General features: G+C 40.9%; 1 protein-coding gene across 20 annotated transcripts in view; it reads right to left on the bottom strand.

Moving 5' to 3' along the window:
- The window catches only part of PDE1C (phosphodiesterase 1C), a 701,054-nt gene that overhangs the window by 209,753 nt on the left and 472,493 nt on the right, over positions 1–18,808 (bottom strand). For all 20 annotated transcript variants that reach the window (XR_010842164.1, XR_010842165.1, XM_067042382.1 and 17 more), the window contains one exon: positions 1,083–1,196. Coding sequence is in view for 18 of the 20 variants with exons in the window: in XM_067042382.1 (XP_066898483.1) it covers positions 1,083–1,196 (114 nt within the window). In the remaining 2 variants the exon portion in view is untranslated. The remainder of the gene's footprint in view (positions 1–1,082; positions 1,197–18,808) is intronic.

The raw sequence follows: 18,808 nt of genomic DNA, 5'->3' as shown, positions 1-18,808 counted from the left end.
ATTTTATACTTATACTAAGCCCTACTAAAAATAAGCAGTAAAAACAGGTGTCAATGGAAAGTTTTGGTTTTTTTTTTTCCCTTTAGACCCATCAATTGGGAGGTAGGGGAGAAAGATGTAACATTTGGGAAAAAACTATGGTATCAAATTTCCTTAAATTAGGAACCAAGCATATCACTGAAAACCAAGCCACACAATTCTTAGATTACTGGGAAATCCTTTTGGATTGGAATTTGGTATAGAAAAGTAATACAACACAAATACTAACAGAGAAGCTTATCTGAAGTAGAAAAAAGAAGAAAAGCCTTTCATGTTTACCATTTCCACATTTTTCTAAAGAAAAGCAATTTTGTTACTTTCAAATTCATTTTACAATAGTAACCAGAAGTGCTTTAGTATTTATGGATAATTCAAGTGGAGAGGGTCTGCTAAGTAAATCAGTAACATACCTAAGGATTAAGGAAGGAATACTGGGTGTTTAAGAGAACAAATGCTTCTCCATCCCTTCAGGAGCTTCCATTTACAGATAGATAACGTGCATTAAAACATGAACATGTTGGGCTTCCCTGGTGGCGCAGTGGTTGAGAGTCCGCCTGCCGATGCAGGGGACACGGGTTCGTGCCCCGGTCCGAGAAGATCCCGCATGCTACGGAGCGGCTGGGCCCGTGAGCCATGGACGCTGAGCCTGTGCGTCCGGAGCCTGTGCTCCGCAACGGGAGAGGCCGCGACAGTATGAACATGTTTTTAGGCTGAGATGAATAATATTCAATAATTCCAGTCGAACTTTACATTTGATTAAAAATCTGGTAAGATGTTAAAAAAATCACTTTTTTTCCTCTTACATTTTCTTACTTCACTGTCATAATGGGCATGTGAGAGGTAAATTCTATTAGCTCCTTTTAATAAATGAGAATGTACAGAGGATATGTGATGTCCAAATCTACCCCATTTGTTTGTGAAAACTAAAGCTCCAAGACCAATCATTTGAATGCTACCTCCTACATGCCATGGGGGACATTTCAGAAAAGCCATATAACAGAAAATTTATATTACCACATCAACTTCTTGTCATTTTAGCTTACCTGGTTTCATCAATGTATACGGATTCAAGCACTGTGGCTGCATATTCCAAATTCTTCTTAAGATCTACCACTGAAGCCTCCCCTCTCTCTAATTGTTTGACCAAAGACCGTAACCTGGGGGGAAAAGACATGATTCAATCAGAATAGAGGAAAAACAATTAGAGGAAACCAAAGATAATACTACAATTAGAGGGACACAGTTTATAGCCATTAAATGTTTTTATTTATCCCAATATATCTGAAAGGAAAATACAAACCTAATGATGGAACTGACCAGTATTTCTCAAAGAAGCAAGTTATAAAATAAATACACACATTTTTTTCCACTCTAAATCAAGAACAAAAATATTCTCATCTACCAGGCACTGACAGCCCCCAACACTTTCTAACTACCTTTTATCTTGCTAAGAGTTTCCTAAATTATCAGTGATTTTGCTTCTCTTCTGATTTTCGTATTTTTTTGGTGCTAACTGTATGTAGTAAAGCATGACCAGCAACAACATCACCAAACACTGCTTGAGATCCTGCTATGTTGCAGGTACTTTGTTCAGCTGTGACCATAGAGAATAGCCATCCCATGGCCCACACATGTTCCAAGACAGGTGAGGAGACTTAGACCACCAAAATAACCACAGAGGGCTCCATAAGGAATACATGAAGGCAAACTGTTTTACTGGACAGGAAGAATTCCTCTAGGAGCAGACAAATACTCTAGTTTTTTTGTTTGTTTTTTTTAAGGAGGATGGATGACAAACCAAGGTACTGAGGACAAGACCTTTCCCACTGCTAGTCAAGAGTTCCAGACAGGGCTTCCCTGGTGGCGCAGTGGTTGAGAATCTGCCTGCCAATGCAGGGGACACGGGTTCGAGCCCTGGTCTGGGAAGATCCCACATGCCGCAGAGCAACTAGGCCCGTGAGCCACAACTACTGAGCCTGCGCGTCTGGAGCTTGTGCTCTGCAACAAGAGAGGCCGCGATAGTGAGAGGCCTGCGCACCGTGATGAAGAGTGGCCCCCCGCTTGCCACAACTAGAGAAAGCCCTCGCACAGAAACGAAGACCCAACACAGCCATAAATAAATAAACAAATAAATTAAAAAAAAAAAAAAAGAGTTCCAGACAGTAAAAGAGAAACAATAAAACATGCCCTCCTCTTATGTATATGAACACTATCCCCACAGAGAAGGACTCAGTACATATGAGAGCAATAAAATGCCAACAGATTATCAAAGACCAGCAACTGGGAACACTGTAAATACCACAGAGATATGGAGATTGGACAACTCTTCAGGATCTTTGACAGCCAGCAAAGAACAGAAACTTTGAGGACAACCTTGGGTTTGAATTGTACATCACAGAGTATTAGCTATGCAACTCCAGGCAATAGCTGAATGTCAGCTATAAAGTGAAGAAGCAACCACCAAATTTCCTAGGTTGATATAAAGATTTAATCAAATTGATATTGATGTAGTCACATCACCCATGTGACCTACGACTGGTAATTTTTTTCAGCTTTACTGAATATAAATGATATATAACATTGTGTCCTTATACAACATGATGATTTGATACACATATATGTTGCAAAATGACTATCACAGTAAGGCTAGTTAATATAGCCAAAACCTCATAAATTTAATTTCTTTTTCTGGTGAGAACATTTAGGATTTACTATTCTAGCAACTTTCGTATACAATACTTAAAACCAGTACTTGCTAACTATAACCACCAGGTTGTACATTAGATCCCCAGAATTCACTTATCTTACACCTGTAAGTCTGTACTCTGAACAACTTCCCCCATTTCCCTGTTGTTTTTTTAAAAGGCATTTGTTATCATTATTGTCATTGTTGTTCAGTGACCTTGGTTATCAAAGGTAACCAGATGAGAAACATGCCATCAGAATACTTAAGATTATTATCAAGTCTCCATTTCCCAAGGCTGCTCCCACTTTCCTGACTTCAAATTATCCTCGGATTTGCATTAAGAGAGCACAGGTCAACTTCTCTGCAAGGCATAAACAAACTACTCCCTTCCAGATCTACATGAAAATGATCAACAATAAAGAAAGAGGAAAAACTCAGGATCACCCTTAAAAAGTAGGCAAGAGGGTCAGCCATCCAAAATAAATTCCCAGGAATTTCAGTGATGTAAAATACAGAGGAAATTAGATTGAGGGTAGTGGCTACCTGACTTGTGAATCTCCAACATGCGAAAGGGAAATATGCAAAGGAAATCAGCAGAGGCCTCTGCAGGCTTGGAGGTGAGGGTTAGCCTGTGGATCCCATTAGCAGCACTAGGAAGTGTTCTGGTTTCAAAGGCAGTGAGAGACAGGGAGTTGGCATGGAAGGGTTTATCAGTCCCTCACACACAGTGGACAGCCAGCCTGCCAAACAATGGGGAGACTGCAGAGGCAAGCCCTGAGAGTTGTTCCAAATAATAAATGGAAGCTCGTTAGCAAAACACATTCCTGGCTAAGTCTGCCTCCAATTCTGACTCTCACCTCCAGGAGCCCAACTACCCCCAGCCTGTTTTGACTCTCCACTGGCAAGGAAAAATGAGGGTAAGTTTAAACTTTCTAAAAATTTTCTCCCTTGATTTGGGGCTTAAAGATTCTACCAGGAATTGACATGAATCCCTAATAGGACCCATCTCAGCTCTCAAAACCTGAGAGGAGAAGACAAAACATAAAAAATGATGACGGAAACTGTAAGACTAACAGAAGTAAGAACCAGATGATTCTATCTTCCTACAAAAGGGAAATAAGAAATAAACAAACAGAAGAAGCTTTAATTAAATAAGTTTTCTTAGACTGAAGAAAAACCTTTATAAGCAGAGGAAAAGGGATCAAATAAAACCAGAAAAAGAAATCCAACATATGCAGTTGTAATTTTTTATCTCCAAGAATTTTTTAAAAAGGTGAAAATTGTTGAGAAAAAAATATATTACTTACAAAGTAACAAAAATTCAAGCTGGCCATAAGACTTCAACCATGCCAAATATCAAAAAGCAATTTAATAACAACACCAGTTTTTGAAAATAATATGGTATAATTCAAGCTATCTATATCTACCTATGTATACTAGGACTGTCATGTATATGTGAAGCCAACAAATACATTCTCAGTTGTGGACAAGCTCAAAATTTCATCATTAATATGCTTTTCCAGAAAACAAAAACAAAAACAAAAAAACTTTAAGGCCAACTGTGGGACAGTGATCTTTCAAGGATGATAGATTCATGAATCTCCAATTAAATTGACTCATGACTGGAGGAGCTTCAAGATGGCGGAAGAGTAAGACGTGGAGATCACCTTCCTCCCCACAAATACACCAGAAATACATCTACATGTGGAACAACTCCTACAGAACACCTACTGAACGCTGGCAGAAGACCTCAGACCTCCCAAAAGGCCAGAAACTCCCCACGTACCTGGGTAGGGTAAAAGGAAAAGAAAAACCAGAGACAAATAATAGGGACAGGACCTGCACCAGTGGGAGGGAGCTGTGAAGGAGGAAAGGTTTCCACACACTAGAAGCCCCTTCGCCAGAGGAGACTGTGGTGGGTGGAAGGGGGAGCTTTGGAGCCACGGAGGAGAGTGCAGCAACAGGGTGTGGAGGGCAAAGCAGAGAGATTCCCGCACAGAGGATCGGTGCCCACCAGCACTCACCAGCCTGAGAGGCTTCTCTGCTCACCTGCCAGGATGGGTGCAGGCTGGGAACTGAGGCTCGGGCTTAGGAGGTTGGATCCCAGGGAGAGGACTGGGTTTGGTGGTGTGAACACAGCCTGAAGGGGCTAGTGCGCCACAGCTAGCCGGGAGGGAGTATGGGAAAAAGTCTGGAGCTGCCAAAGAGACAAGAGACTTTTTCTTGCCCCTTTGTTTCTTGGTGCGCAAGGAGACGGAATTCAGAGCACCGCTTAATGGAGCTCCAGAGATGGGCATGAGCCGCGGCTATCAGCACGGACCCCAGAGACGGGCATGGGATGCTAAGGCTGCTGCTGCCGCCACCAAGAAGCCTGTGTGCAAGCACAGGTCACTATCCACACCTCCCCTCCCAGGAATCTGTGCAGCCCGCCACTGCCAGGGTCCCGTGATCCAGGGACAACTTCCCCGGGAGAACGCACGGCACGCCTCAGGCTAGTGCAACATCATGCTGGCCTCTGCCGCCGCAGGCTCGCCCCGCATCCGTGCCCCTCCCTCCCCCCGGCCTGAGTGAGCCAGAGCCCCTGAATCAGCTGCTCCTTTAACCCCTCCTGTCTGAGCGATGAAAAGACGCCCTCAAGCGACCTACACGCAGAGGCAGGGCCAAACCCAAAGGTAAACCCCGGGAGCTGTGCGAACAAAGAAGAGAAAGGGAAATCTCTCCCAGCAGCCTCGGGAGCAGCGGATTAAATCTCCACAATCAACTTGATGTACCCTGCATTTGTGGAATACCTGAATAGACAAAGAATCATCTGAAATTGAGGAGGTGGACTTTGGGAGCAACAATATATATATATATATTTCCCTTTTTCTCTTTTTGTGAGTGTGTACGTGTATGCTTCTGTGTGTGATTTTGTCTGTACAGTTTTGCATTTACCATTTGTCCTAGGGTTCTGTCTGTCCATTTTTTTTATTACTTAAAACAATATTTTCTTAATAATTATTTTTTATTTTAATTATTTTATTTTACTTTATTTTATTTTATCTTCTTCTTTCTTTCTTTCTTTTTTTTCTCCTTTTTATTCTGAGCCATGTGGAGGGCAGGTTCTTAGTGCTCCAGCCAGGCATCAGGGCTGTGCCACTGAGGTGGGAGAGCCAAGTTCAGGACACTGGTCCACAAGAGACCTCCCAGCTCCACATAATATCAAATGGTGAAAAACTCCCAAAGATCTCCATCTCAATGCCAAGACCCAGCTCCACTCAATGACCAGCAAGCTACAGTGCAGGACACCCTGTGCCAAACAACTAGCAAAACAGGAACACAACCCCACCCATTAGCAAAGAGGCTGCCTAAAATCATAATAAGGCCACAGACACCCCAAAACACACCACCAGACATGGACCTGCCCACCAGAAAGACAAGATGCAGACTCATCCACCAGAACACAGGCACCAATCCCCTCCACCAGGAAGCCTACACAAACCACTGAACCAACCTTAGCCACTGGGGACAGACACCAAAATCAGGAAAAGACCTACAATAAAAAACCCAAAACAATTAAGAAAATGGTAATAGGAACATACATATTGATAATTACCTTAAATGTAAATGGATTAAATGCTCCAACCAAAAGAAATACACCAGCTGAATGCATATAAAAACAAGACCCAGGGCTTCCCTGGCGGCGCAGTGGTTGAGATTCCGCCTGCTGATGCAGGGGACACGGGTTCGTGCCCCAGTCTGGAAGGATCCCACATGCCGCAGAGCGGCTGGGCCCGTGAGCCATGGCCGCTGAACCTGCGCGTCTGGAGCCTGTGCTCCACAACGGGAGAGGCCACAACAGTGAGAGGCCTGCGTACCGCAAAAAAACAACAACAAAAAAACAAACAAAAAACAAGACCCATATATATGCTGTCTCCAAGAGATGCACTTCAGACCTAGGGACACAGACAGACTGAAAGTGAGGGGATGGAAGAAGATATTCTTCCAAATGGAAATCAAAAGAAAGCTGGAGTAGCAATTGTCATATCAGACAAAATAGACGTTCAAATAAGACTATTACAAGAGACAAATAAGGTCACTACATAATGATCAAGGGATCAATCCAAGAAGAAGATATAACAATTGTAAATATTTATGCACCCAACATAGGAGCACCTCAATACATAAGGCAAATGGTAACAGCCACAAAATGGTAAATCAACAGTAACACAATCATAGTAGGGGACCTTAACACCCCACTTTCACCCATGGACAGATCATCCAAAATGAAAATAAATAAGGAAACACAAGCTTTAAATGATACATTAAACAAGATGGACTTAATCGATATTTATAGGACATTCCATCACAAAACAACAGAATACACATTCTTCTCAAGTGCTCATGGAACATTCTCCAGGATAGATAATATCTTGGGTCACAAATCAAGCCTTGGTAAAATTAAGAAAATTGAAATCGTATCAAGTATCTTTTCTGACCACAATGCTATGAGACTAGATATCAATTACAGGAAAAAATCTGTAAGAAATACAAACACATGGAGGCTAAACAACACACTACTTAATAACCAAGAGATCACTGAAGAAATCAAAGAGGAAATCATAAAATACCTAAAACAAATGACAATGAAAACACAATGACCCAAAACCTATGGGATGCAGCAAAAGCAGTTCTAAGAGGGAAGTTTATAGCAATACAACTCTACCTTAAGAAATAAGAAACATCTCAAATAAACAAGCTAACCTTACACCTAAAGCAATTAGAGAAAGAAGAACAAAAAACCCCCAAAGTTAGCAGAAGGAAAGAAGTCATAAAGATAAGATCAGAAATAAATGAAAAAAAATGAAGGAAACAATAGCAACAATCAATAAAACTAAAAGCTGGTTCTTTGAGAAGGTAAACAAAATTGATAAGCCATTAGCCAGATTTATCAAGAAAAAAAGGGAGAAGACTCAAATCAATAGAATTAGAAATGAAAAAGGAGAAGTAACAACTGACACTGAAGAAATACAAAGGATCATGAGAGATTACTACAAGCACCTATATGCCAATAAAATGGACAACCTGGAAGAAATGGACAAATTCTTAGAAAAGCGCAACCTTCTGTCACTGAACCAGGAAGAAGTAGAAAATACAAACAGACCAATCACAAGCACTGAAATTGAAACTGTGATTAAAAATCTTCCAACAAACAAAAGCCCAGGACCAGACGGCTGCATAGGTGAATTCTATCAAACATTTACAGAAGAGCTAACACCTATCCTTCTCAAACTCTTCCAAAATATAGCAGAAGGAGGAACACTCCCAAACTTTCTACGAGGCCACCATCACCCGGAAACCAAAACCAGACAAAGATGTCACAAAGAAAGAAAACTACAGGCCAATATCACTGATGAATCTAGATGCAAAAATCCTCAAAAAAAAATACTAGCAAACAGAATCCAACAACACATTAAAAGGATCATACATTATGATCAAGTGGGGTTTATCCCAGGAATGCAAGGATTCTTCAATATACATAAATAAATCAACGTGATACACCACATTAACAGACTGAAGGAGAAAAACCATATGATCACCTCAAAAGATGCCGAAAAAGCTTTTGACAAAATTCAACACCCATGTATGATAAAAACCCTCCAGAAAGTAGGCATAGAGGGAACTTTCCTCAACATAATAAAGGCCATTATGACAAACCCATAGCCAACATCGTCCTCAATGGTGAAGAACTGAAACCATTTCCACTAAGATCAGGAACAAGACAAGGTTACCCATTCTCATCAATATTATTTGACATAGTTTTGGAAGTTTTAGACACAGCAATCAGAGAAGAAAAAGAAATAAAAGGAATCCAAATAGGAAAAGAAGAAGTAAAGCTGTCACTGTTTGCAGATGACATGATACTATAGAGAATCCTAAAGATGCTACCGGAAAACAACTAGAGCTAATCAATGAATTTGGTAAAGTAGCAAGATACAAAATTAATGCACAGAAATCTCTTGCATTCCTATACACTAATGATGAAAAATCTGAAAGTGAAATTAAGAAAACACTGCCATTTACCACTGCAACCAAAAGAATAAGATATATAGGAATAAACCTACCAAAGGAGACAAAAGACCTGTATGCAGAAAATTATTAGACACTGATGAAAGACATTAAAGATGATACAAATAGATGAAGAGATATACCATGTTCTTGGATTGGAAGAGTCAACATTGTGAAAATGACTATACTACCCAAAGCAATCTACAGATTCAATGCAATCCCTATCAAACTACCAATGGCATTTTTCACAGAAAAAAAATTTCACAATTTGTATGGAAACACAAAAGACCCCGAATAGCCAAAACCATCTTGAGAAAGAAAAACTGAGCTGGAGGAATCAGGCTCCCAGACTGCAGGCTATACTACAAGGCTACAGTAATCAAGACTGTATGGTACTGGCACAGAAACAGAAATGTAGATCAATGGAATAGGACAGAAAGCCCAGAGATAAACCCACACACATATGGTCAGCTTATTTTTGATAAAGGAGGCAAGAATATACAATGGAGAAAAGACAGTCTCTTCAATAAGTGGTGCTTGGAAAACTGGACAGCTACATGTAAAATAATGAAATTAGAACACTTCCTAACACCATAGACAAAAATAAACTCAAAATGGATTAAAGACCTAAATGTAAGGCCGACACTATCAAACTCTTAGAGGAAAACATAGGCAGAACACTCTATGACATAAATCACAGCAAGATCCTTTTTGACCCACCTCTCAGAGAAATGGAAATAAAAATAAAAATAAACAAATGGGACCTAATGAAACTTAAATCTTTTGCACAGCAAAGGAAACCATAAACAAGATGAAAAGACAACCATCAGAATGGGAGAAAATATTTGCAGATGAAGCAATGGACAAAGGATTAATCTCCAAAATATACAAGCAGCTCATGCAGGTCAATATCAAAAAAACAAACAAGCCAATCCAAAAATAGGCAGAAGACCTAAATAGACATTTCTCCAAAGAAGATATACAGATTGCCAACACACACATGAAAGGATGCTCAAAATCACTAATCATTAGAGAAATGCAAATCAAAACTACAGTGAGGTATCACCTCACACCAGTTAGAATGGCCATCATCAAAAAATCTACAAGGAATAAATGCTGGAGAGGGTGTGGAGAAAAGGGAACCCTCTTGCACTGTTGGTGGGAATGCAAATTGATACAGCCACTATAGAGAACAGTATGGAGGTTCCTTAAAAAAGTAAAAATGAACTACCATACGACTCAGGAATCCCACTACTGGGCATATACCCTGAGAAAATCATAATTCAAAAAGAGTCATGTACCACAATGTTCACAGCAGCTCTATTTACAATAGCCAGGACATGGAAGCAACCTAAGTGTCCATTGACAGATGAATGAATAAAGAAGATGTGGCACATATATACAATGGAATATTACTCAGCCATAAAAACAAATGAAATTGAGTTATTTGTAGTGAGGTGGATGGACCTAGAGACTGTCATACAGAGTGAAGTAAGTCAGAAAGAGAAAAACAAATACCGTATGCTAACACATATATATGGAATCTAAAAAAAAAAGAAAGAAAATTGTTCTGAAGAACATAGAGGCAGGATAGGAATAAAGATGCGGATGTAGAGAATGGACTTGAGGACACGGGGAGGGGGACAGGTAATCTGGGATGAAGTGCAAGAGTGGCATGGACATATACACACTACCAAACGTAAAATAGATTACTAGTGGGAAGCAGCCGCATAGCAAAGGGAGATCAGCTCAGTGCTTTGTGACCATCCAGAGGGGTGGGATAGGGAGGTTGGGAAGGAGACGCCAGAGGGAGGAGATATGGGAATATATGTATACATATAGCTGATTCACTTTGTTATACAGCAGAAACTAACACACCATTATAAAGCAATTATGCTCCAATAAAGATGTTAAAAATAAAAAAAAATAAAGTGGCTTGTTTACTTTATAATCCATTAAACTGAGAGACATAATTATCCTAATTATGAGATAACCTCCTAATCTTTCTAATAAAAATGAGATAGTTCTCAAGGGAATGATCCTGAATGAAAAAGGTCAGTCCCCAAAGTTTGAATACTATATGACTCCATTTACATAACATTCTTGAAATGACAGAATTATGAAATGAAGGACAGGTTAATGGTTGCCAGGGGTTAGAGAGAGAGGAGCATGGAATGAAGATGGTTGTAAAAAAGGGAACCTTGTGGTGATGGCATAATTCCATATCTTGGCTGTAGTAATGGATGCACAAACCTACACACATAATAAAATGGTATAAAACTAAACACACACACACACACACACACACACCCAGGAGTACAATAAAACTAGGGAATCTGAAGATCGGTAGACTGTGCTAATGTCAATATCCTGGTTGTAGCGTGGTTTTGCAAGACATTTCCAATGGGAAAACTGGCTAAAGGGTACATGGGAATCTCTTTGTTATTATTTCTTATAGTAATGTGAATCTACTATTATCTCAAAATAAAAAGCTTAATTTAGTAAAAGAGACACAGTCCTCTAGCTCATGGAAAATTGATGATAATAGGCTGGACTTGAGTTGTCCTTACCCTGGCTGGTTTCATGATTGTGTTCATGTGGCCCATTTAGTATCTGTCTCCCAGATGCTCCTGCTTGGCTTCAGCCGCAGTAGCGAGGAAGGAGAAATGTTGATGGGTGAGCTGTTGCCCATGTCTGATGGCTTTGTGGACCCAAGGAGGGTTTCCCACCAGTGATGTTTGGAGCTTGCTGAGAAACAGAGAAAGACTCAAGATTTCATGCTTGAGGTTCTCAGGATCAACAGAGATGCTAGCAAATGGTCAGCACAGGAACAAGATGAGGGAGGAAGAACCCCAGTGACTTGACTAACAGGTCACTGATTCTTCCTTTGCTGGCCACTATCCCTTGGGCCCTCTATGGTATGAGGCCCTCTCCCTTCTTGCATTTTCCCTCCCCCTTTTCAGTTCATCCTTAGAAGTTTGTTTTATTCCGAAGTTAATTTCACCATACAGGTTGGCCATGAAGGATTTGTAAAGGAGGAAATTCAGGGCTAGGTATGAGGTTGATGACATGGGGTAAATAAGCGGGGGTGCGAGAGAGCTGTTACCGTGGTGATTGTGGTGCATTGTATGGTCATTTCCAATCAAAGAGGAAAACAATTTGCATAGTATTAACATTTGTTTTCAACCAAGTTGCCATTCAATTTCCTGCCAACCATAAATCATTTTGCAATAGCTTTGGGGTAGGGTGAAGGTAGGGTTCTGGACCTGTAGTGTTTGTTATCATTATCATTCGTGTTTTTTTTTTTTTTTTTTTTGGTACTTGGGCCTCTCACTGTTGTGGCCTCTCTGTTGCGGAGCACAGGCTCCGGACGCACAGGCTCAGTGGCTATGGCTCACAGGCCCAGCCGCTCCGCGGCATGTGGGATCCTCCTGGACCAGGGCACGAACCCGTGTCCCCAGCATCGGCAGGCGGACTCTCAACCACTGCGCCACCAGGGAAGCCCTATCGTTAGCTTTTATCATTCATTGTCTGTCTGCTCTAGCAAATTCTGATAACTGAATGTGTCCAAAGCTGAAACTTCATTATTTTGCTACACATTAATAGAAAAAGAAGAGTTGGGGAGACTTTTTATTCAGACATTACCATCTCACTCACCAGCATTGCTTCCCTCTCTTTGCAGATGAAGGCTGGGACTTGTTTCACTTTCCCTTTTATTAAAATAGCGCACCCTCTCTCTCTGTGGTTAGAAACACAAGCTTGAGGTAACTCAGGTAACTAAATGAGGTAAATGCTAATAATACAGGACCCAACTCCCATAACTGTTTAGGAACCAAACTCGTCCCCTGTTAGCTATTTTCTGTCAGAATTTACAAGAAGAGTTGATTTACAAAGGAATTAGCAGTAGTCATAGCAAATACTGATGGATCAATATGGATAAAGCACTCCACTTGCCCCAAGTAAACTATTCCTCATTGGTCTTGATGGTAATCTTTGCAGTTTAAACAACTGTCTAATGTTTTGGAGTTTTCCCCTCAGGAGCAGGGTGAGCTCCACTGAACTAGAACTTCCCCATTTAGCATTTTAAAAACCTCTTAAGTCTCGGCACACACTCTGTAAGATTTTTTTTTTAATGACACTTGAACCTACATGGTGTTGTAATAGGTTCTATTTATTGAATGTAAAAAAGAAGAATTTTTTTCACAAGAGCTTTATTGAGCTTTAGACTCTGTCTCAGGGACTGGAAAGAGGAAGAAACAGTTTCATTGGATGATTCTCTATTAAAGAAACAAGACACCGAGGGAATCACATAATGTTCAACACTTGATATTGACTCTTTAGAAGCTTACAGGAGATTTGCCAAATCTCGATGGAGGGGTGTGTTCACACCTATGCTATCGAGTGTTCCTAAAGAGGGAGCTTTCCTTTCTCCTTATCAGGCTACAAACACAAACAACTAGGGCTCGGTGAGTATTTGACCTAGCATCACAATAGAGATGGCACCTGCTCTGTCCACAACCCGGCAGAGCCTAAAGCCACCCAGAGTAGGTGTGACACCTGATTATGGGTCTTCCGTGGAGCCTGAGAAGTGGCTGAACTCAGGTCCCACACTGGTGTGAAATAAGAACAATGGGAGCATCTTTACTAGAGTTGGGACTGGTCTTTAAAAGTTACAGTCACACATAATGGCTCAATGAATAGCCCAGGCCACTTCTGTGTGTGCCTTAGGCTCTGAGTTATTTAACACTGCTGGCTGTGGACCAGGGACAGATCGCTTCCTTCCCTTGTTCTCTTAGCCTCCACACCCTCCCATTTTTTTGAACGCCATTCCAAAGGCACCATTGGAATAGGAAGTGAAAAGCTAAAATTTGTGGCCTAGGTGACCCACCTACTAGACTTCCCTCACCTAAAACCCTAGTTCCTCCTAGTGTAAGGATTTCCACCACCTGAATTCATTTGTATGGAACTGAAAAGTGTATCTTGTGTTGTCACCCGCCCTTGTCCCCCCTGCTGTCAACATCCATTCCCACTAGGATGAGCCCCCAGGGTGTGGTGAAAAGAGGAGTCCAGGTAAAGAGGATTCTCTGAGGTAAGTAGGTCCTGGTCTGGAGGTTGTTGGTTGGACGGGGGAAGCTGAGAGCTGAGGCATTCAGTCCCTCTTCCTGTTTTGGACTCAGCAGGGGATGACCTCCCAAGTGACTCCCAGGACATCCTCACACCAACCCAGGATGGCGCCATCAGAGGAAAAGCAGCTACTATATGATAGTTAGAGGCAAGTCACAGTTTAGATCCCTCAAGTCTCTCTCGGCTCCCAAGCAGGGAGGAAGAAGGTATCAGAGGTCCCCTGTGCCCTGCAGCAGGATGTGGGCAACAGCTGCTGGTGCTGACTGGCAGGGGTGATGCCACCATGGCTAAGAGCCCCAGGGACATTCCCCCCAAGCCAGGGACTGGGTGGGAGTTACAGCCAGACCTCAGCAGGATCACAGTGTCATAGGAGCTGAGCAGGCCAAGTGGGTGGGGAAGAACAGAGTCACAGACTGTGGCTAGAGTCGTCACCAAGACTTGAAGTGACCAAGTGAACAAGAGACACCAGAGGATGACACAAGAACACATGGATCTGTGCTGCCCTGGACAGCAGTAGGGAGAGGAATAAGGAAATCTGAAAGTCTTAAGTATTCAATATTTAAATTTTTCAAAAAATGAGTTACCTAAAAAGATTGCTTAAATTATTATACTGGTTGGAGTTTCATGAAATGGATTATAATTGGTTTCTCTCTTTCCACCATTACCCCTCTCTCTCTCTCTCACTTTCTCTCTCTCTCTCTCTCTCTCTCTCTCACACACACACACACACACACACACACACACACACACACACACACACACCATCCCATTACTGACCCAGACTCAGGAGGCAGGGCTCAGGAAGATCAGATCACACACAGGAAGTAAAGAACCCTCCATTTCTTTGCACATCTCGAGTGCACCATGAAGAAATGACTGGCCCTGCTACATTACAGCATCAATCAGCTCCTCAGTGGCAGGCAGGGTACACAGGAAGCAGAGCTGATTGGATGTCATGCCTACTTCCTAGGCATTCATACCTGGTGTGGGAGGCAAATGCAAAGACAACCAGAAACCTTTATGGCAAAGACAACCAGAAACCTTTATGGCAAATTCGGTGGTAGAACTATAACCAGATATTATTCCAGGCCAGAGAAGAGGGAAATTACTCCTGGTCATGGCAGGACAAGGCTGCGACATGACAATGAGGTTCAACAGCTTAATTTAACAAATACTTTATGGATTCCCATAATATCTCTGCTACTGCGCTGGTTCTGTGCATCTTGAGGGCACAGTCTGGTAGGAGAGGCAGACACAAACAGATAAATTCCATATAACATAGTAAGTCTTAGAATAGACTGTGCACTGGGCATCATGCAAGAACTCACAAAGTTTGAACTTGTTGGCTTCAATTTCTGAAGAACACCAAGAAACCCAAGGTTGAAAGCAATCAGTGCAAAAGTTCATTGGACCCTTCACTCCCTCCTTAGGAGTAAAGAGTATTTTAAAAGAGATATTACAAGAAAGGGTGTATATGAGGGGAAAGATATGAAATTATTTCTAAGGTATTTCCTGAACGTCTTCCCTTCAGGTTTGGGAATATAATAGCTTTGGTCCCACTGAAGAAGGAGGTGAATATAAGTCAAGTACACTGCTCATGTCTCCCTAGAGCATCAACAGTGCATCTGCTAACCAACAGCCCTGCTCACCTTCCGGAGGGAGTGGAAGAACAGTAAACATAAACTCACAGGGAGGGGGGAGGTAAGCAAGGGGGGGGTACCACCCACTCAAGATGGCATCCTATGGGCAGTGGTAGTCACTGCTTCAAACAGAGAAGAATGTAAGGGGAGGGAAGAAAAAGGATGATTAAAAAATATCAAGTTTCCTTCACCCCAAAATGTGGTCTGTAAGGAAGGGAAGAGATTCCAAAAAGGACAGAAACATGAGTAAATATGGCAGCTCTTGTAGTGACTTTTGGTTGTTTATCCTACCTGAATCTCAGTAGTAAATAGCAAATGTTGCATACAATTCAACCTCAAAAAAAACAAAACAAAACGAAACAAAACTAAAAAACAACCTAATTTAAAAATGGGCAGAAGAACTGAATAGACGTTTTTTCAAAGAGGAAATGCATTTGGCTAACAGGCACATAAAAAGATGCTCAACTTCGCTAATCATCAGGGAAATGCAAAAAAAAAAAACCACAGTAAGATACCACCTCGTACCTGTCAGAATGGCTATCAACAAAAAGTCTACAAATAACAAATGTTGGTGAGCATGTGGAGAAAAGGGAACCCTTGTGCACTGTTGGTGGAAATGTAAATTGGTGCAGCCACAGTGGACAACAGTATGGAGGTTTCTCAAAAATTTAAAAATAGAACTACCATATGGTCCAGTAATTCAACTCCTGGGTATATATCCGAGAAAAACAAAAACACTAATTCAGAAAGATACATGCACCCCAATGTCCACAGCAGCACTATTTACAATAGCCAAGACATGGAAGCAACGCAAGTGTCCATCAGTAGATAAGTGCATAAAGAAGATGTGGTATATATACACAATTGAACACTACTCAGCCATAAAAAAGAACAAAATTTTGCCATCTGTAGCAACATCGATGGACTTAGAGGGCATTATGCTAAGTGAAATAAGTCACTCAGATAAAGACAAATACTGTATATAACTTCTATGTGGATCTAAAAAAATACAACACTGTGAATATAACATAAAAGAAGCAGACTCACAGATTTAGAGAAGAAACTACTGGTCACCAGTGGCAGGGTGGAGGAGGGAGGGACAATATAGGGGCAGGAGAGTGGGAGGTACAAACTACTGGGTGTAAGATAGGCTCAACGATATACTGCACAACACGGAGAATATAGCCAATATTTTGCAATAATTGTAAATGGAAAGTAACATTTAAAATTGTATAAAAATTAAAAAGTTTAAAAAATAAAGAGCAAATGGACAGAACTATGCAGAGTGATTTTGCAGAGTGATTCTCTATATTGGTCATTTCAAACAGTTTACATATCACTGGAGCAAAGCCATGGGATCATTTCATAGGGGTAAATACAAAGGCACAAACATGTTAAACATCCATTAAGATTCCTTCAAAAAGGCTGCCTGGGTGCCCAAGACCAGCCAAAATGTCCAGATGCTAGATGAGCGGGTGTTTGGGGCACCAGTGTTATACTGAGGCTTCTGCAGGGAGGCAGGAGGATGTCTGCTCCTGGACCACAGGGAGGAGAGTGGGGTGGGGTGGAATTGGGACTTGCACAGAGAATGGACAGAAGTGGGGAAGGCAGGGGAAGTTGGGTCACCAAATTACTTGATTTTATTACCAAAAATAATTTCCTTCTCCTTAGGGGCTTCATACTAGCGTTTGTCATCTACTTGGTAAGAATTTGTTCCCATCACTGTTGACCACTGTCATTTAACAATGAGAGCAGCTAACTGGACCTTGTTGAATATACTCTCCAGAATCCTTTCTTTTGCATTTTTGTGGTATATTTGCCTCCAGGGCAGCTAGTCAATAGGCAATGATAATGAGGTAAGAAGGGAAAAAAGAGTTCTAAAGAATTAATAGTACTATTACTATCACAGTAATAAGAATACTAATATTGGTAATAATATTAGCATTAATCTAAATTGATTCTAGTGCAATGATTCCCAAAGCCAACACTGCATTCTAATTTCCCAGGGATCTTTTTTAAAAACATAGAAACCCAGGCCAGACTTGAGACCAGAGTGTGAAATGACATAATCGTGCTGATAATTCTGACCTTGCAGCATGGGAGGTAATGTTTTCAGACAAATAACCTGAATAATTAAACTGCCTCATTACAGTTTGAATAGTCTTGACCAGTGCTTTCTAAGCTGAGTTCCGTAGAACACTTGACCCACGGGATATTAATAGGCTTTGCTAATGAAAGGCTTCCCGGTTGCAAAAGTTTGGGAAACCCAGATGAAAAAAGTTAAGTAACGATTGCTTGGTCTTTGCCTTCTCAGAGCTTTTTCCATTGATGTTCACTCATACTCTCCTAGGTAAAGCTACTGGGTACAGCATTTCCCTGCTGGATTTGACAAAGGAGTGTTGTGTTTTTCTTTGTAAATCCCCCAGCACTTAAATGTTCTATTGCATGGGATTCAGGGAGCACTGTCAATGAGCCCTACTTCCCTGGATGTGCACGTGCATTAAAGTCAACAGATCTGGAAAACCTGAGATGAAATGATGATTGTAAATTTAAAATAAGACAGTTTTATGCACTGAAAGTTCGACTATATAATGAGATAAAAAGATAAAGAGTAGAAAACATGCAAGATTATACATTCACGGATGCAAAATAGAAAAACCACCATTCAACTAACCCTGAAGCCAGTTTTCTATTTTACCAACATTCCATCCACTTCAGTTTTCTCTTTTACACAATTTTGTCACGTTATTACATGCTTAACCGATGATCTCGCAAGTTAAATGACAGGCATTCTCAGCTATTTTCATATATTTCATTTTTACCTCTGCAATGATGGAAGAATATTTTAAAAAATTCTTTCCCTTTGTTTCTGAATCTAATTTTTCCCTAATATTTTTCTTTCTCTCTCTGGACACTGATGACCAGTTAACATAATTTACAAGGACAAAGGGCATATAGTTATGACTGCCAATTCTCAAGTGTACTGCTCCGGATTGGAATACGAATACTGTGCCAAATTAAGCACAGGACTGCCCTAACCTATATATTCTTCCATATTCACATGCTTTGGGGTAGAAGAATTTCTGGGCAAGACTATAAATAACGTGATATGTATTAATATTTTACTTCTTTCCTTTCCAGTAGTCAGAAAACCAGTAAGTTATTTACTTACCATAGAACATTCTCAACTACACCACTGGTGTGTAAGTTTTCTCAGGTTTTATTTAACACATTTCCTAACATTCTTCTAAGTAACTGAGACTGTTTTGTT

Source organism: Kogia breviceps, chromosome 9 (assembly GCF_026419965.1).
Source record: "Kogia breviceps isolate mKogBre1 chromosome 9, mKogBre1 haplotype 1, whole genome shotgun sequence".
Lineage (NCBI taxonomy): Eukaryota > Metazoa > Chordata > Mammalia > Artiodactyla > Physeteridae > Kogia > Kogia breviceps.
Note: the sequence above shows the minus strand (reverse complement) of the source record. Positions and strands in the feature narration are given on the sequence as shown.